At 35.8% G+C, this 20,853-nt stretch overlaps 1 protein-coding gene and 1 long non-coding RNA gene across 8 annotated transcripts in view; both read right to left on the bottom strand.

Annotated features, from left to right (window-relative positions):
* Positions 1–3,107: 3,107 nt before the first annotated feature.
* Positions 3,108–20,853, bottom strand: part of ATP8A1 (ATPase phospholipid transporting 8A1) — a 130,303-nt gene continuing 112,557 nt past the window's right edge. For all 7 annotated transcript variants that reach the window (XM_052780156.1, XM_052780155.1, XM_052780158.1 and 4 more), the window contains 4 exons: positions 15,734–15,822; positions 15,236–15,328; positions 8,020–8,111; positions 3,108–7,671 (listed from right to left, as the gene is read on the bottom strand). In XM_052780156.1, coding sequence (XP_052636116.1) covers positions 7,574–7,671; positions 8,020–8,111; positions 15,236–15,328; positions 15,734–15,822 — 372 coding nt within the window. In that variant the 3' untranslated portion in view covers positions 3,108–7,573. The remainder of the gene's footprint in view (positions 7,672–8,019; positions 8,112–15,235; positions 15,329–15,733; positions 15,823–20,853) is intronic.
* On the bottom strand, positions 13,349–15,188 carry LOC128138750 (uncharacterized). Its single transcript, XR_008234142.1, has 2 exons — positions 14,069–15,188; positions 13,349–13,485 (listed from the first exon to the last, which is right to left on the bottom strand). It is a non-coding gene; the product is annotated as an uncharacterized LOC128138750 (long non-coding RNA).

The raw sequence follows: 20,853 nt of genomic DNA, 5'->3' as shown, positions 1-20,853 counted from the left end.
ACAAGTTGCATAGAATGATGTTTTAAGTAATAGGCTTTAGCTTGAATGCTGTAATTGTCAGTTACAAACTAAAATCATGATACGCAGTCATGTATATGCTTCATAAAAATCTAAAAAGTAGATTTTGAGTACTTGAGAATTAATTGAAAAGTAAGTGTTTTGGCTTGCAAGTTTTTTAGAAACAATCTTCAAGGAAAGGGGTGGGTAAATTTTTGCCCAGCTTTGTTGATGTTTCATAGGACTCTCTCCACTGCGCATTTGGAACGGGTAAGAAATATGGGACTGTTCCAAGTAACTTTTTGGAAAACTCATTTAATATTGCAACAGATAGCGGCTTTGTTGTTTGGAAGCATCCTGCGAGATCTGCTGATCATTCCTATATACAGCAGAAGCAGATAGTAAAACACTTAAACTCTTATTTTTTACAAATTATAAGTCTTCAATTAGTAGAAATCTTTCTTTATCTAGTAAACCAAGGCAACACAGATCCTTCTGGAAGCAGAAACTTGATCAATTTTAGCTACGAAGGTGCAATTTTTTGTACCTTTAAAGAGCGATTAGTCATCAGTGCCACTGGCATGGGTGGTTGGTAGCTGAAATTCAGTGTTTTCCTCAAAGACGGGGTGTATACAGGTCATGAGTTGGGACTCGGTTATTGCCTGTTGACATTTGGCGGTCAGTGTACGCTGAACAGGCCAGGCTGCTTCATCATAATCGTCTCACTGGGCTCTACAGTCAGATTTACTAATGTTTTAACACAGGGATGGATTTTTGCTACACTTGCGTACAGGCTTACAGATTTTAGTGATTATTCAGCCTCAGTAAAGGCTCTGCAGTTTGCCATGTAGTGTGAAACTCAACCTAGCAGGGAAGAGCCCTCTGAGCTACTTCCTTTTCTCCCTGATGCTGCATAATGGGTTTGACCTCATAAAATGCTTTAAGAACTTGACACACAGGAATAATTTCATTGAGTCAGGTAAGTCTGTACGCTTATGGAGTGCTAAGCACTTCACAGATCGGTAGCCAGAGTGCAGATGGGGGTCTAAGGCTGGGAAATATCAGGTGTAGTGAAAATAGCTGTGCGTGGGTACCTGTAAAGCAGGTGAGATGGGGACTATGTACCATCTGCAAGTAGATGAAGAAGAATCTGTAATTTAAGAAGAATCTATAAATTATTGTTCACGTAGCTACAGTGGCAGTGCCCTATGTAGCTGAAGGGAGAGGAAGGGAGGTGGACAGAATGCAAGCCCCCAGACTGAAATGCTTGTTGCCTGTGCCAGTAGTTTCCAACCCAGACGGATTCGGGGTGCAGGCGAGAATGCCGATTTTCCTTATGATAAGGACCTATTGGCACTAGATGCTCCTGTGAAATAGTAATTTTTTCTAAAACTTGCAGACAGAACACAAATGCCATTCTGATACACAGTTTTAATGACTAATGTAACGGTCTGAAGGGCTAGATGTATGCTTGAACTAAAAGCAATTGCTTGCTATCAGAAGCAACGTTTACACAGTAAGTGCTTTACTGCCATGCTTATTTTTTAACACAGTAGGTTGAACTATTTCTTTTGTAATGCTGGAGCTACTTCATACTCATTTCACTAGAGTGACGCAAATCTGAAATACATCAAAAAGAAACAAAAATCACAGTAAATTGATGATTGTCATTCACGCACATTATGCACAGAATGCTTTGATTGCCATTAACTGGTAATGGCGTGTCTGATACCCAAACCTTCTGTGGGCAAAGAATAATAGTGACATGAATTAGATCAGCCTTCTGTTTTGTATTTCTACATTCTGGGTTTCTTAAGTGTGTATCTCCAAAATGCATCAAAACTCTTCAGTGCTAAGAAAACATTACACGTACTTGCAAGAACGTCTGAAGGATTTTATTTGAAACTAGGTAAGCGGTATGGTATATGGCTATGTAAACTCATGGATTATTTGTAACACTAATCCCACTGGAATTAAAAAAAAAGGTGACAATGTCAACGTTAGTTTGTCACTACTGTTCAGTTACAGCTTGACAGTAACATTAAGGATATGGAGTCACTTTTCAGCGCTGTTTCTCTGCGTATTGTGATGTGCTCCGTGGACTTGATACTCTGAACCGAGCTGCTGCTTTTGAGGAGGCTGCTGCTCCACGATACTCATGTAAACACTTTTTCATTCACAATTACATAGAGCCGGTAATTCCATGCTATGCTATCTTCATTACCAAAGACAGAAGTTCTTTCTGTTATTTTTATTCTCTCCATCTATGACTTCTGCAAATTCAGGGGGCTGTGGTGTAAATCAGGTTAGTGAAATGATTTAGCTTAAAAATAATGATTGCCATAAGACAGGAGGGAAAGGATTTGAAAGGGAGCCTGGATCATTCTAAACTGGATTACAACCTGAATAATTTCAATGACCTCATGACTGCCAGAGTAATAGAGGCGGTGACATACCGTGAGGTGGATGGAATCTCCTTAAGCAGCTCCACCATTAAAGACTGGCTATCATGAAAATAACAGTGTGAAAGATGCATCTATTAGAGAATACAAAATCTATAAAATAAATTAATTGTCTAGTGTGTATATAAAGAATCAGTCACCTATCTACAACCAAAACTCAGTTTAGGTTTGGATACATTGATTTTTATTCAGTGGGTGCGCACTGTTTGGGAAAAGAAATACCCACTACTATCATAGCCAAAGGATACAGTATTTATCACTGGCATCTGAAAAAGGAGATGATATTTCCTTATTCACACTCTATCATTCTTGTACTGCATACTTCTTCAAAATACGGTATCACCACCAGAGTATGTTAGGGCTCTGCTGCAAATCACTAAATTGTACTCTGGTGCTCCCTTTTTTTCTTTTTAAACTTCTTCTGGGCTTCACATGAGAACTGAAAGAGACATCTCAAAATAGGCATTTAAAAAAAATTTAAAACATTTTCTACTTTTTCAGTTTACATTAATAACATAGGAATTCTCTGTTATTTGTGAAATGCTATTTCTGATGTGTCCCATTTTAAAGAATTCAAAAACAAGAGTGATGAGATGTTTTCTTTTGAAAGTAATCCCTAGCATTTGCAACCAATCAATTCAACAGAGCTTCTTCATTTAATGGCAAAGTTTATTCATTTTTTAACAATTAAAAGACAAAACATTTAAAATTTGCAGTTCAAAACATGCACATTCACCAAATGCCAAATGACATGTAACACTGCATAGAACTGAATGTGTTACTAAAAGAGAAGAACTATTTATAAAACACAGTGCATTTAACATCCAGTTAAAACTAAACCTGAGAAACTACCATAAACACCAAGTCAAAAAGTCTTCATTCATGCAGCTTCATAATTTCCACAACAGTTTCAGCAGTAATGGCTTAGTGGAGCTGTAAAACCTCACTTTACCTTGAATGCAAATTTTGCTATTACATACTGACTGCTTTCTGCAGCGGTTCATACATATCGAACACTGAAAATCTTAATGAAAAATTACTTTGAAGTAGAAAAACAATATTAATGCATTTATGGCTTCTATTCTACAACAAAGAAACACCATAAAATATGATTTAAAAAAAATTTGTTCTGGTCACAGCTTTGCAATTACAGATCACTCTCTATATGGAAATGCTTTCATTTAAGTTAAAGTATCAACCCTCCAAAGTGCCCAACTTTGCACACCATTGCTCAGATGACTAGTCCTTATACTCACAAACAGTCCAGTCGAAGCCTATGTGAGTAACAGTTTGCATAAGCAGGAACCAGGTTTGGAATGCTAAAATATTCCTTTGTTTAATTAAGATCTATCAGTTAACAGCGAGGAAACTGGGGGAGCGAGGGCGGGGGGGGAAGAAACTCATTTGTTGAGTTTTGTTACCAATGAAAACATCCAGTACCGAGAAAGTTGAACTGACAAACTTATTTGCTTACATAGCGCTAGCTTCTCCATATATTATGAGCAGACTTTGAACAAAGGCATTAAAAAACAGGGAACAGCAACCACCATGCATTGCCTCAGAACACTTAGAAATATTGCCTCATGCAGACAGAATGACAAATTAATCAGAACTACAAGTGCTTTTACACAATACATAAGAAAAAAAGGGAAAAAACTTCTCTCCTTAAATTTAACACATATTCCAAATTACTCATCATTCAAGACGGGTCTAAATGAAAGAAGTCTTAAGACACTTAACGTGCATCTTTGTAACACAGTGAATTTTATGGATGCATGTGGACATACAGGAATCTTCAGCTATCTCTTAGTGTTTCAAAATATTTTATTTATCATTTTATACAAATAGCATGATGAGTAAGTATAAATCTGTTGAAACTGCTTTGCAAAAATAAGTGCAAAATTAGGAAATGGCAAGAAAAAATTCTAAATACAAACTGCCAATAGGTTTGTTAAAATTTGTTTCCTGCTACTTACTCTTTTTAATCATTTATATATAATATGTATATATTTAAAAATAATCAAGTAACAGTATTTATATAAGATACCCGATTTCTAAGTGGCACTGGTTCAACTTTTTGATGGAAATTTTTAATACTAACTTGTAATTGTTATGCAGTGCACATGAAACAGATGGAAAAGTCCATGTGAATTCTATATTTAAAACAAATCTGAATTTTCAAACAATAAGAACAGAGGCATTGTTACAAGCATTTTTGCCTAAACGTTTTTTTCTTTAAACAAACATCAACACAATCCCCTTATTTTAACAAAGATATGATGTACTAACAGGATGGTAATAGATTATATTACTGTGTACTCAACATGAAAATAAAGTGCATATTGTATACTTGACCTGATTTAAAAATGGGGACACATAGCTAAGATGATCTTATATTTGAAAATGGAATTGTATGAGCAATTGAAAAAGATAGTTAGAATCGCCACATTGTCTTTTTTACTATTTCCAAGCAGTGGTATCTTCCAACCACTAATTACCAGAAAAAATACAGAGACAGGAGAAAAACCCATCAGAAGTAATAAAACTGGAAAATGCACTTCATGAAATACTACTTCAAATTCTGTAAAGACATAAGGATGAAAGGCTGTGGTAAGACTATGTTAAAAACCTTAAATTACAGTCTAAATTTAGGATCTTAGAGCTGTTTCAGTTGCTTTCTTCCTTTTTAAGATAGTTAAACTGGGGATGTACTGTGTGTTATTTTCCACAAACTATTACAATGCTGAGACAGAATTCTATTTCATAGGAAGAATAAGACATCATGTAAATTTCTCATTGTAAATATTTTACAATGTATTCTAGTCCTCATGTCCTTCTCTGCAAAATCAGCAATTAAACCATTTAGAACAGAAAAAGCCCAATAATAATAAAAAATTTACCCATAAAGAATATGTATGTATGGATTGAGTCATTCTATATGAGTTAAGTACACTGAAAGATTATAAAGGAGCAAGAGTGTCATGGTAAATTTCAGAAATGTTTTGAAGTTGGTCATTGTCCCTTGGATGACAGAAAATCGGGATCCCCATTTTAGGAAAGGGGCATGCCCCCAAATTTTTTCTTGCCTTAGGTCAAGTGATTTGGCCCTCCCATATTGATCCATCTATTTATCTATGCCTGAAATGGCTTTTCTGAAGGCAGTTCTTGTCTGCATGACTGACTGGCAGTACTGTTTCTAGTGGGATACGTTCCCTTTGTTTCTGTGTCTTCTGTTTCTGTTTAAAGATCACTCCGGGAAAGTGAGAGGAAGACACTGCATAACATGCATATGAAATGCAGACTGTCTTCCCAGTGATATGCCTTCCTAAATATGTACTTTCATATAGTGCCTTTTGTTGGGCTTTCCATGTGCATTTATAAGTTTCTTTCAGAATAGAGCATAAGAAACTTGGATAGTGCAATAAAGTTGTAAGTTAAGTGTTTAGTTAGATGAAAGGTGAGGTAAAGTCACCTTTAGTAAGTATATGGGTAATGAAGGAGGGCAGAGAAAAGATGGGATTAGATGACTTGTTACTTTTAAGTTGAAAGTGGATGATTTGGAGAGCAAAGAGGAAATTCTTAATTTAACAGATCATTGGGGATGTCATTGTTCTGCTTTTCCATCTAGTTGATCTCCGTTCAAAGAAAAAAAAAAGATAATTTCTATGTAATGCACAGAAGTTTAATTAAAAATAAAACCAACTGCTACTATAGAAAAATGTATTTTAAATGTCATTATGGTGGCTTTTAAACTCAGGATTAAACATGGACCAAAAAGCTACAAGATTTACCTAAATTCTGAAGTTAAAGTAGCTTTTCTTAGTTTGAAACCTGGTGGTTGTTAGGTGGTAAGCTGAGAAATACCAAGTATAACTACTTAAAAAAGTTATCACAATGTTCTCATTTAACACCCCCTCCCCCCTTTTTTTTCCTTAAACCAGGTGTGTATCTTTTTCTGCAGTCACTTCCTCTCCATTTTTCATTAAAGGTGAGAGTATATAGGTATTCTGTATGACCAGTAAGTTGTAAAGAGGCTGCTGCAACGTATTTCACACCTTCATAGGAAGTGGCTTTAGTGCAAATAAAACAGTACACACCACAGACTAGCGAAGGGCATGCTTTGCTATTTCAATGTATGCATTTCAAATAATTTTAGTATAAAAATGTTGAAAATTTAAGTAATTTTAAAAAATAAGTTAAAACAAACTTTGTTTTGAACCTACAGTACAAGCAGATACAACTATGCATCACAAAAATAAAGTTTGCTAAAGGGAAGTAAGGCAGAGCAATTCTTAAAAATCAAGCAAAATAATATGTGTACTCAATTTTACAAGGTGGCAGCCATTTTCAACATACGCAATACTAAATGAAAATAAGGGAAAAGCTTGTATAAGGCCAAAGGTGCAAAGACTTGCAGTTTTGAAAGCAAATGCCGTAAAGGCCACTCAAATTAGACTCACTGTACTGTAAATCTTTCTCCTCAAGTGCGGAGACTTAAGCATGCAGTTCTGAGATCAGGACTGGAGTTAATTTCCTTTCAAATTATTTGTAACAACAGAAAACATTTATGGAACTTCTTTGGCAAACGTTTTTAGGTTAGTTTGACACAAACATCTATAAACATCTTGACTCAAAAGCTTTCTCAAAGAAGGTGAATTAACACCATTAAGATACTATTTTTTTTCAGCACTTGTTGAAATCAAAGGCTTGTTATCAACTGTATTTAATTACATTAACACTTAAAAACCTTCACAGATGCTAATGGTCTGTCAATGTAAAGTATGTTTAGCGATTTGACCATTGCCTTCTGAGTATATGACCAGTATTGTTTCAACTTCATTGTAAAATAAGCAAGCTGGCAAGATACAAGGTAAATTCCAATCTGTTTACAAAGGCTAAGCAAATACTTGTTAAAAAATTTAGAGATGGTGTGTTACAGTGTAGTTGCACAGTGCTTATGTCTACTGAATACACAAATCCAAACTTTATGGAACAAGACCATCATAGATCTTTAAATCTCTGATAACTGGGCCATGGTTGCAGCTCACAGCAAAGATCTAGTAGTCTGTCTCACAAAAGTAACTGCTAAGGCCTAAATCTTGAGCTGTGTTCCTTCACCATTCCTCAGGCCTTTGTTTTGTGGTATCATAAGCTCTTATTACTTCAGACTGGGAAACTATTCCATTTTCATCTTGAGAGAAGGCATAGCCATCTGCAGATACAGAACAAAATAGAAACCAATTAAGTTTTGATTTGATTTTTTTGTTAAAACTTTAATAAAAACAACTTAACAAAGGTCAATAGACGGGAATAAACCTCTTTTCAGCAACCAGTAGGTAGAAAAACCATGCCATTTCCTACATAATTTTGCAATTATAAAATAGCAGAAAGAACTCTGTGCAGTGTCTTAGGAATGAAGAGAAACCTACCAACAGGCAAAAAACATAGTCTGCTGGGTTTAGGATACTGTGTCTTTACTACAAACAAATGCGGTGAAAGGTAGAATTTTACTTCTATATTATTAATGGATATTAATTTTTATTTGTCAGTGAACACTTACGAAGCAAGTTTTGCTGCAGAGAGTCAGAGCGATACAAGTTCACATGGTTCTTCTTAAAAACATTCTTCAGTAGTTGGGCTCTTTCAGTTAAGCTAGAAAGAAAGTGGACACGTGTGAAAAATATTTACTTACTAATTACAGTATCCCTTTATCTTTGAGTCTGTTAAATGAGAATTAATTATTAAATGAAAAATGTCCATTCTCCTTCTTCAATTGCGCCTGAACTAATTGTTAAGAAGATGATTAAAAGCGTGTGTGAGGGCAGATTATGAAGTCCAGATCCCTGGTAATGTTTTTACTCGTCACAGCACAGGCAAAAAAATCCATTTGAAGCACTGTTGTGCGCTGACAATACAAATAAATGAATAATATCGTAAACATTTGAGCGTGGCTCCTTCAGAAACATGCGGTGTAAAGGGAAGGTACTGGCTTTTTTGACGTAGCATGGCCTGATTAGTGCCAGGCTGAATTACCATCTTTTTCTTACATAAGACAGTGCTCTTAGCCTCTACTGACACAGTACGCCAAAGGGATGGGAAAAAGAAGATGGAGGGAAAGTCACATCCATGGCCATCAGCTGTGTGTACAGAAACGTATTACTTCCATGGAAAGTGTTCAAGCAAGGTGTACTCCCCATGAAACTCTAGAAGGTGTTTTCCTGGAGATCATACCCAAATAACAGACTACTCTTACTACTAGAGGTTGGTCACTTCAGCCCATCTCCTTCCTTCTCAGCAGTACTGAGTCTGTTGTGTTATGCGTTTATTATGCTTTAATGTGACTGAAGTGATTCTCCATTTCAGCCCAACTAGAAAACAGAAGTAGTATTAAACAGTTTTTAAACCGAGACTCAAGCATCAGCTGAGTGCTGCAAACTGAATGTAGTAGTGAAGGTATCAGGTTTCCTTACCGTCCATCTTTCTTACAAAGTTCTCTCAAATAGGACCGTACATTACTAAATAAATAACAGGCAAACTAGCCATAGCTCAGAAAGCTTTTGAAATCTGACAATTTTGATAAGATATCAAAGATGTGCAAGGGACTATGTTAAAAAAACTCACACAAAACCTTCAACTTCTTCCTCTAGATTTGATATTAACTGTGAATTAGAGCTTGCGTTTCAGAGAAACACCAACCTACCATTTGAAACATTTCCAATGCTTAAAAATCCCTCCCCATGTGAAATGGTCTAAAAATCAGTTCACTTAAAAAAAAAAAAAGTATCTTATGTTTATTCTGAGTATATAGTGATTTGATTTTGTCTCTTGTGTAAGGACGTAGTAAGTAAAACAGATTTCACATGTCTACATTACTGAGTTTTGATCAGTCAAATTACTTTTTAATATTATTGTCAGTTAGCTCAACAGACTTACCTTCCCAGGCTACCGACCAGACTAAGTGGTGCAAGGAATGGAACTAGATTGCTTCCCTTACAAGATTAGCATTCAAACCATTAAATTAGAAATGCTTATTCTTTCTTCAGTGAGTATGTACTTCTTATACATGAAGTTGAACCACTGTGTTAAATCGGAGATACTAGTGGTCTATCTCCCCTTTCTGTTTCCCTCCAGTCTGGTAGTTAAAGCATATACTAGGATGTGAAAGCTTGGCTCTTCTAAGTTGAAACAGGGAAATAAACCTACTATTCCCACACCCACAGAAGAATGCTAACTGCAAAATCTACAACGTAAGGGGATAGGCAGGGGAAACTGCTTCTGTGGCTGTGTTTTGAATGAAAAGATGGAATGAGACTTCCTTGTAAAAAAAGGAATTAGGTACCAATTCCAGGAAAGCAGTTGGCATCTGCTGACTGAACCAAGAATGGAGAGGTTGGAGTACTGAGACATACCTTAGTCTCCGTGTTTATATAAGCTAGCTCTTTGGGACTTTTTTTTTTTTTTTATCCTAATTGCTCCTCTAGGCTGTGTAGGAGCCTTGTTTTTTAGTTCAGAGCTACGAACTGTTGAAGTGACAAGATTAATAAAAATTATGGACTGAGGTTTAAACCACAAGGAAACACAAAGTAAATAAATAAACATCTTCATGTAAGATGGGAAGTCAAAAGAGGTGGAAGACCAAGCGAATACTTAGATACAGTTATCAGCTATCTCCTTTGCAATACATCTGAGAAGCACTTCTTAATGTGAGTTGAAATCAGCAAATTTCTATGAAATTTTTGGTGTTACTTTATAATAAAAACCTATTATCTAATAAATAACTATTATTAAAAATATAGCAGGCCTATTCTAGCATTTTTGGTACCATCATTATTCTTTGCATGTGTTCCAGAATGAAATGTTCAGATGGCTTAAATACTAAGCACTGAAAATACTTCCTTAAGTTTTACAAGAACATGAAGTATGCACATTTCTTAGTTTATGTATAATGAAGTTTCCACTGCACAGATCTGATTGCTGGTACAGAAAACACAAATTAAGTAGGAAATACATTTGGGAAAAGAAAAGTGCTTCCAGCTATTCAGGTATTAAATTCTGCTCTATTTCTATACTTGAAATACTGCAGGCTCTTTATTATGAATCATCCTGTTGCCACTCAAAAGCGTATTTAAAAACCTACATGCAAAGCCAAGAAAACATAGTTTCATAATTAATCAATGATAAATCCTAGTAACTAAACCCCTATGCTCATTAAGCATACTTATATGGACAAGCAGAATATTAACTGTTTTTGAACATAAAATGTATAGATTCACAGGCAATTAATCTCATTTTTAGAAAAAAAATTTTACTACTTTATATATTCCTGACCAACCATTTAACTGGTCTAAAAATAATTTCCAAGTGGACTGAATGAAAAACAATGATTATATGAAGCACCATTTGCAGTATACATCTCTAAAGACCTTTCCACAAGTTTGCGCTGTTATTCATGTTACTGTTAGTCTATGTAGTATTCAACCCAGTAAAAATATTTTTGTACTAAGTATTAATACTGTTGTTTCTGCCTAAGCATTATATACAAGGTATCAGAAAAACCGTTTTTGAACAATGGTTTATATACAAAAAGTATCCTTTTACCTTAGTCATTTCAATTTTAAGTAGAAATGGCTTTGTGGCATTTCAATTACAAAGGCTCTAATGATAGAAATCATACTTTTTGTGGCACAGATTTGTTAATCCACTGAAGCTGCTCTGTTATTTATCTATTATCTATCAAGGCACCCTCAAGTCAATACTACTCCAACATGGAAGTTTACTTTCTGTTGGAAAAGTGACCATGCAAAATTCACACTTTCTTGCCCAAGACATGTTCTTCCTTAACTGACAAATATATATGATAAAACCAATTTCAATGTGTTGCCTAGAGAAGAAAGAATAAAGTATTTTTGGACAGTTTTGGGGAAAAATCTCATTACACATCCTTACGCACACTGAAACAGCAAGACAGGACAGGAATGCTCTTCCTGAGCCTTCAATGATAACAGTCTAAAAACCTTTTCAAATCAGCACTGTAAAAATACAAGGGATGACAGATTTTAAGACTATATTAGCATGTCCTACTTTTAAAGCATATGCTAAAATACAATAAAGATCTTTGAAGAACAGTATTTTAAATTATTTCAATGTAAATATCAATTTTATCCCAATTTTAAGAAAACAGCTGAAAGCATAAATTTAGAATTTAAATAAAAAATTCCCATCCTAAGATTGTTTGATGGAAAAACATCAAAAGGTAGGGCCTTACAATCTTAGTTGTATTTAAATGCATGCAGTATCAGGTCAATGCAGTTCTAAAAATCTGCAACAAATATATTCTAGGTGAAAAAACAACAATAAAAATTAACACTAATATACTTCAAAGTAAACATTCAGATACTGTCTGATTACAGCATCTAGCCAATAGTAGAATCCTGACCTGTTATCTGTGGAAGTTGAGCCTCTTACTTTGTGTTGTGGCATTTTTAAGATGGGAATGAACAGAGTGGAGAAGTTCGTGAGTTATCTTTCTCATTATTTCCCAGTTACTTCTTAAGCAAGCAGTGATTTATATCTTCTTAGGTTATTTTGGCATTTCATGAGAACAAATCCCTTACTCTGCTGTGACATAAAAGGGTACTTCCAGAGGTATGCATACTGGAAAAGTATTATTTGGTGCTGAAGAATAATAACTATTTGTTCTTGCATGAAAAGCACTACAACTCAAGAATAAAAAAGTCTCATGTACATATTTAAAACAGATGTAGAGGACATTCCTTATCAATTTAACTACTTACTCTGCACTAGTATCTAGTTAATCCAGGCTTCTGCAACTTAGAAGACTCAAAAATGTTTACAGTAGTTCAATCAAATTTCTGGAGATGCAAGTAAGTCAGTTCATCAGACCATTCCTTCAACAAAGAATACTTTCTCCATAAAGGGTGAAGTTTTGGCTCTATTACCTGAATTAAGATATAATTTAAAAAAGTAATGGAGGGAATAAATCCTTCAGAGATATTAAGATGTCTAACATCCATTGATTTGCACATTAGGTGGATGCTTGTATACTTCAAATAATACGGGCCTAAAAATGACTTTGTGGAGAAGGAATGGATCTAAGAAAGACATTCTGGCAGGTAACTAAACAACCTTCATGAAGCCCTCCTAACTACTTAATTGTGGGATAAAAAGATAATTATAAAACTAGTGGTGAAAACACCAAGTTCCTCTTACCTAAGTAAGATGGGATTTGGAAGACATTCTATAGGGTGAAGGAAGAGCATACTGCCTAGACAAGTGAAGTAAAAGTAGCTGAATTTGGGAATACAAGATAAGTCTTGGGAAAGCAAGTATGGAATACTAAAACGGTACATTACCTTACCTTCTTCTACATCCACAAGATGTTCCCCTTTTAGCACTGTCTAGTACTAACATCTGCTTTCTTTTCTGCAATTTATTCTTTTACAACTTTTGCTCTTTGCAAAAGAGCGCACAGCATACGTTGCTTCTGGCTCAAAAGTCAGCACATTGATATATGAGTTGGTTAATCTGGAGAAAGATCTTGCCCTGCAGCTGCCTGAATCAGCACTGCCACCGGAGAGAGGCATCCATAACAATCAGTGTAAATCACCTTTAAAGGTAAGAGAACTTTTGCAAGCACTAGTTGCATCTTGCAGTGATGAAGGAAAAGTATGCTCGATGCAGGAATTGTCATCAACTAGGGGATTTTGCAGTACTTCCAGTCTGAAGCTATGCTACAAAGACAGCATATAGAGCCTGATTGGAGACACTATGCAGGTATGAGCTCCTATGTAGCCCATCACACTAGACTAGGTGTTCCACAGGTGATGGGATGAGCTTCCAGGCCTCACGGTACCTCTCCTGGTATCTGCCTATGGTGCCAGGGAAGATGAACTGCACTAGAGACAAAACATTCTTGTGAAAATGATTTCTAGGAAAAGAAAGGATAAGTAGGAGCAAACACTCACAGGACCTGGATATCCCACCCATTAGAAATGGTGGTCATCACCTTGTGTCCTGGTTTCAGCTGGGATAGAGTTAACTGTCTTCCTAGTAGCTGGTACAGTGCTATGTTTTGAGTTCAGAGCGAAGAATGTTGATAACACTGATGTTTTCAGTTGTTGCTCAGTAGTGTTTAGACTAATGTCAAGGATTTTTCAGCTTCTCATGCCCAGCCAGTGAGAAAGCTGGAGGGGCACAAGAAGTTGGCACAGGACACAGCCAGGGCACCTGACCCAAACTGGCCAACGGTGTATTCCATACCATGTGACGTCCCATCCAGTACAGAAACGGGGAAGTGGGGGGCAGGGATTCGCCGCTCGGGGGACTGGCTGGGTGTCGGTCGGCGGGTGGTGAGCAATTGCACTGCGTATCATTTGTACATTCCAATCCTTTCATTATTGCTGTTGTCATTTTATTAGTGTTATCATTATCATTATTAGTTTCTTCTTTTCTGTTCTATTAAACCGTTCTTATCTCAACCCACGGGTTTTGCTTCTTCTCCCGATTTTCTCCCCCATCCCACTGGGTGGGGGGGAGTGAGTGAGCGGCTGCGTGGTGTTTAGTTGCTGGCTGGGGTTAAACCACGACACCTTGGTATCCAATGTAAATTGGTCTTCAACCTGGTAAATCCTAGTAAGTTGATTCCCACAGAACTGGAGGAGGGATACAGTAAGATTGAAGGAAAAAGGGAACTTAAGTATCTGTATGAACAAAAGATGCTTCCTGAAAATTGAACCTACAATAAAAGAAGTGGCTGTTTGTGTTTTTTCTGGTCTCTTTCCATGCATACCTTGGTAGGAAAAAAGCCTTCTTGGCTAAGCCCTTTGCCATGAAGATACTAAAAAACCAGCAGTCCAAAGGGAAGAACGAACAGGAGAATAAAGTATCAACAGTTTCGGCTTTTTTTGGAATTCATAAAACTCATGAAAATGAAGACAAGGAAAGAAAGCTGTAGCTCAGTCAAATGGCACTAATGAATTGGAAGCTGGGGAGAGAGGGGCTTTGTCAACTCATACTCCCGTTCAGCAAGTGCTTGCTACAAGTTCAACAAGGGTTAAAAAGTCTTAAGAATTTTAGTGAGTGCACACCTTTATGCTGAGTTTACACATAGAAATTGTCCAATTTTTCAGTTTTATCTTCTCCCTTTTCAAATTACCTGCCTGACCCGTGACAGAGGATGTAACAAGGGAATTCTTGTGGAGTCTTAAGTTTAACCTATATGAGGTAAGAAATAACTTCGTCAAATTTATTTGCCCTGGACTGGCATTAGGTACAAAGCCAGCTTGTTCTATTCAATTTCAGCAAATCCTAGACAGATTTTGCTGTTTTCCCCTATACTACCAAGCAGATTTAAAAAATTTATTCTATTTTTTTGTGTGTGTGTGTGTGCTTAGGCCCGATTTATAACTATACTAGTGAAAGAGGCAGGTTTGAACTCACTTTATATTAACTGTTAACACAGCCAAAAGTGACCTTTTATCAAAATTGTACCTCAAGTTTCTTCTATACATATTAACTAAAAACATAAGTGTCAGCTACAAAGAAATACATCAGTTAACGCCTTTGGTAAAACCTACATCTAAGCATATGAAAAAACATACAGGCTCAGTAGACCTGAAACCTCTTTACAGATGCCTTTTGTTTGTATGGTTTTTGAAAAATAACCTTTTGTCTTTGATACATGTATAAGGCTGAAAATATTTAGCTTTTTTTTTTTTTTTTAAAAAAAGACAATGATCTACAGATTTTTACAATACCTCTTGCCATGCACAACTGCCCCAGGATCCTCAGACTTTGCTTCCAACTCCTGAACTTCATCTACTAGTGTCTTAAAAGTAGCTCTCTTTACTCTGTAAGTAATACAAAATACTGCCAGATTTACTCTTTTTGAAAGTAGCAGAACAGATTGTTTTAACACTTATATAAACATTCAATTTACAAATCCATTTTCCCAGATGACTTAAAATTAAGCTTTACAAGAAGAAATATTATAAAGCAAGTCTAAATAATACATTTTATCAGCTGTTCTTGCAAATTAGAAACAATAAATGTTTATTAAAAAGACATTACAATTATTGAAACATTTAAAATACTAGTAACACTTGTCATAAAGTTTGTCAAAAACAAACAAGGTGAAAAATAATTTTATATAATCACCAGAGCCGATCTTCATTTGGTTTTCTTATATTAGTAATTAGAACACACACTTAAAAGTCAGTATTTTCTCCCGTAAACCTTGGCATTTCTGTACTCACACTTTGTATACTACATCAAAAAGTAAAGCTGTCATAGGAATACATAGAAGTCCCATCCAAAACACTCCAGAGCTGAACATCATAGCTGCCTGGAGGGAAAAAAGCACAAAATGTGATGATGTTGTGACAAGAAGTAGGAAAAAAACCTTAGAAATATCAGCTACTTGGTTGCGGGTATCAAAAGCAAATTTAAATGAACCATTCTAGACTCTCTAATGTGAAACAAAACTTTAACTCCTTTTTAAAATCCCGAGTCGCTATAGAAATCCAGTAGATAGGAAGCACTAATTCATGTTAAGAAGCTGGTAGAAAGATTGCACTGCTTAGCTCTTTGAGGGAAGGGGAATCTACCCCTCCACAATCCTGCTCTACACCACTATGCTGATGGTAGACATTTCCATTAAAATCAGAGTTATTGAAAATCCACGCCCGCCCCCCCCCCCTCCCAGCACAATCTTTGTCAATACATTATGAGCACAATTTCTTCCCTGCAATCAACCCTAACAGGACGTAACAGTTCCTGACCCTTCATATGGATATTGGACGCTGTTAGAATCATTTTGATATCTAACTTGGATCAAAGTTATCTCCAACAGAACTCACCGCACCACGGTTCCCACACTGCCACAGACTCCTGTTCAACAAACGGCTTAAAAATGAGAACTAAGAAAACAACTAATTACGTAATTATGGAAGTATGCAACATATTGTTAAATGAAGATCTAACACATTAACACATGGTGAAATATTTGCAAACAAGATCATTGCCTTTAGCTGTGTGTTTGCTTTTTTATACACTGCTTTATATTAATACATAGGAATTTCTTCTGTTCGTAACCTAGCTTGGTCTATAAACATACTAAAAACTAAAACACACTAAAAACCCCAAACAAACATCATAATGTACGGACATTAAAGGAAAAAAAAACCCCTTCAATCTACCCTTGTAATTCATGCCCAAGTATCTACATCAATAATACTATGGATGCAAGGAGTATGATAAATACTTAATGAGGCATATTACTGAAAGATTGTTTTGCAGTCAGTACTAAAAATACCTTTGTAATGTAATTAGATTGCACAGAGATTGAAAGTAACAATGATACCCTTTCAAATCCTTTGCTTCATTACTTGGAGACTAATTCCTTTCAAAGGTTAAACGTCAGTATGTAACTAAAATAAACAAGCTGAAATTTCACTAATATTAATTAGCAGACCAATGCAGGTAGCTTGCATTAGCTAAAGTCTGATTTCTGAATGTGTATACATGAACATTTTAGAATTATGCTCGATATGTTCATGCTCAATTATTTTCAGAAAAGAAATTTCATTCTCATATAGGTAAAAAGTTCTATTTACTTTGTTTTCATATCCAAATTCCTACTGACACTGATTGTTCGGAAAGCATTAGAATGCATTTGAGCTGAAAATTTGGTCAACTTTCCACAGCTATGTTAAAAGGACACAGATATTGCCCTGAGATTCTAGTAATTATTTCTGCCAACAGCTGTCAGCAAAGGTGTAAATACTGAGCAGTGACAGGTTCAAAATAAAACAATTCACATTTTCAACGGAGAAAAAAAAGAAAGAAAATTTTGTATCAGGAAGTGGAGAAAATGTATTGGTGCAGTCACTTTATAAGCAAAACATGACTTTTGACATACTTGATGAAATACTCATTTCCTAAACCAGCAGCTAATAGGAAATGTCTACCACAACTACATTTTGCAAGACTTTTTATAATTAAATAGCAATTAGAGAGACAAAGTTTCCTAAAACCCAAGAAAAAGCATAAAAACCACAACTTGAAGTAATTACGACTCTTACTTCCTATAATGAACAACATTTTTTAATTTATAACAACGTAGCAAAGAGCTGTCCTTGTGTTAGCCACCCTGTATTAAATGTTTGCTAGTGAAACAGCAAAAGTGATAATGTAGGTCTTAGGATGTTAATTCTGACCATTGTAATGCTAACTATGAATGAAGGAACAACTGGCGCCTACTATTCAGTCCATCCAGCCTTTGGCTTTACAAATGAACAACATGAATTGAGGAAAAAAAAAAGTTTTTCTGCGTCATATTTGAAAGCCTGTCAGATTTTTTTTTCTTTTACAGAGTTAATCCAAACCTAAAAGATTTAAAGCCGACATTCGCATTAAAGACAGAGGGCCTCTTTGTATTTTTTGGACGAAGAGGGGAAAAAATAAAATCCCACAGAGGTATTTCCTTCCTTTCTGTACAAGAAAGCTCCCCCCTCACTCTGTAGAAAACATTTTTGTCTCTAACTTTTCACATCTCTCTACACATAGGCAGGTCATCTGGGAAATGGCAAACCAATCCTTTTCAGACAATGGCACTAACAGGAGCAGCCTGTTCTGGGGACGGACTCTGGCTGCCTCTGTTCGTGGTTTACAAATTGTTCCTAATGTGAGAGATTTGTGGTCTATGCCAAGTTTTCCCCCTTTAGGCCTTGTGAAACCAAATGGAATCTGCCACAAAAGTGGCTCCCAGGGGAATTCAGAAGTAATCCAAAATGAGAGCTGGGAAGCCTAGTTTATTGTAGGACTTACAAATCTTGCAGGGAGAATAAATAATTTGTTGTATGTGTAGCTCATGCTCAATATTAGGACTTTCTAAAATGAATTAACATTGTTTATTAAGTGCAATGTACAGATTTTTATATAAGTTCTTATTTTTTAAAAAAGAAGAAAATGCTGAAAAATATTCCCTTTCATTACTTAGTGGCAGATTAGAAATCCTGGCTGCAAAATATTTTTAATGCACTGATGATGTACTGTTAGGAAATTACATGCCAAAAAGAACAGAGAATATTCCCTTTTTCTTCACTATGAAATGATCTGCCAAAACAGCTAGCTCATATTTTGAAAAGTCTTCTAAAAGTAAAGAGAAAGATGGAAAGAACAGTAAAATTCTTGCTGCAGAAAAGCTTATGAAAACCCTTTCCAGCCTATCTATTTCAGATATCATCTAGGTACATATCCTCTACCTATAAACTACAGAACTATTAAAATAATACCTTCTCAACACCACCAAACCAGCAACAGTTTCTCAACAACCTACAGAGACAACTTCATTAGTTTTAGTCATCTGCATGTGTTTGCCTTCATACATGCCAAAGTACTTACTGTTGTAATATTAAAACAGATCTGCATTAACTCCGAGTGCAAAGTTCCTACAAGTGACTTCTTGCAATACTTCTAGTCTTTCTTTGCTATTTAGAGTTTAAAAAACATCTCATAGTTCCTATTAACTAAGTAGGAACTCTACTTATTAGGTATATTAATTAAAAAGGGAGTCTCTCCATTTTCTGCAAATACAAAACAAAGCCTTACTGGTATACAACGAATAGTAAGGGGTACTGAAACAGAGTACCAGGCAGTCAGGGAGCAGATAACTGTGGATATCTGCAGGCAGAATCTATAAATTCTTACTTGAACAAATCTCCTATGCGATGAGAAAAATGAGTAAGGATAGACTAAGGAAAATGCCTTTACTTTTTCCCTTGCTCCTCTCATTTTCTTCAGCTAAGGATACATTGCAAGATCACCAATTTCTTCACTGCAGGCAGGTATGAAGGGTGGACTCTATCCCACAGAGGAATGATTAAGATTACAGTCTTAATTATATAAACACAAATAATAAATAATATTATAAATAATAAATACATAAATACAAAAGCTTACAAACATAGACATGTACTATAAAACATAAAGCTTCAAGAAGTACCTCTATGGTGACACAGAGCAATACACACGATTAACAGAGACTTAGGTCTCCTACAGATGTGTCCTTAGTTCAGTCCCCAGTTTCAGCTAACATTTTAATATTCTAAGTATCCATTGGAACACATCTTGCCTTTTCATAGAAAGTACCTTAACCACTCAGGCTGAGCAAAAGCCAGTACATTGTCTCATCTGATCTACTAAATATTTGATTATTCTATAGGAAGTGGAACAGCAGAAGACAACAGTTCTCTGTTCAATCACCCTTTCAGCAGAAAGCATTTGCTTGAAAATTGCAAAGTAGAGACAAACTTAAATCTGACTTTTGGGTAACAATCATTTGGGGTGAATGTTCTCATATTTAACTGTTGGATAAATGGGTATTTTAAAAAACATAGGTGATAAGGGTCTTACTGTGGGACGTAATTCAGGTTTGTGAATTATCAGATTAGCACTTATCTCTAACCACAGTAAGGCATTTGAGCCCAGAAAGGGATGAAATGCAAGATTGCACCTTATTACATGTTCTTGTGACTAGTTTAGAGTGGCCACTCATTTTCACTTTGTGAATTAAGTTCATAGGCATTTAATTCCTTCCTTGCATTTTATGAAAGCCTAAGTTACCTCAGTAGATATTTCACATTTGGAAAAAACCCCCAAACAAATCAGCAATAAATCATGGTGCCAGAAATAGCTCTTATGAAGAGAAATTATGAGTTGCTATCTCTGTTGACTGTAGACAGAAACAGTGATGAAGTGCTTTCAAAGATAAAACCCAAGAAAACAGTAAAGAAAAAAAAGGCTTCACAATGAATATTAATACCTAGAAATTTCCTCAAAAAGCTGGGGAGGAGAATGACACAAACAAAAAGTGCTTCCCCAAGAATTAGGAAGAGAAGAAGGTTCTGTTAGCAGAAGTTTGGCTAACAGGGCTATGCTATAGCTTGAACTAACAGACCTAAAAAATAACATTTAGAAAGTTGAAGAGAATTAGCCACCTGGATGTGAAATTAGACAAACTACAAAATGTTGGCAAGCTGAGATTTATCACACTACTTTTAACTGTGCTTGTAATTAGAGAACATTAGTTCTGCAAGAAAAGGCTGGACTGTCCTCTTTTGCCTCAGAGTAAAAGATTCACAGGGAAACCTATCTGAGTTGATTCAAAGACAATATAAGAAATAGTATCTGGCAAAGGAGTGTAAAGCCACGATGAGCAGATGAGTTCTGGTGGTTCTACAGAGTTTGTTACCAGGATAGGGGCTGTCTGCACTGCAATAGCTGTAACAGGAAAGAGTACAGGAAACACTGAGTTTCCCTAGAATTTGGAAAGAACTGAAGTCATTCCTCACTACTGCACATCAGAAGAGGAAGT

This window comes from Harpia harpyja, chromosome 2 (genome assembly GCF_026419915.1).
Source record: "Harpia harpyja isolate bHarHar1 chromosome 2, bHarHar1 primary haplotype, whole genome shotgun sequence".
Classification (NCBI taxonomy): Eukaryota; Metazoa; Chordata; class Aves; order Accipitriformes; family Accipitridae; genus Harpia; species Harpia harpyja.
This window is presented reverse-complemented; position numbering and strand designations above follow the sequence as displayed.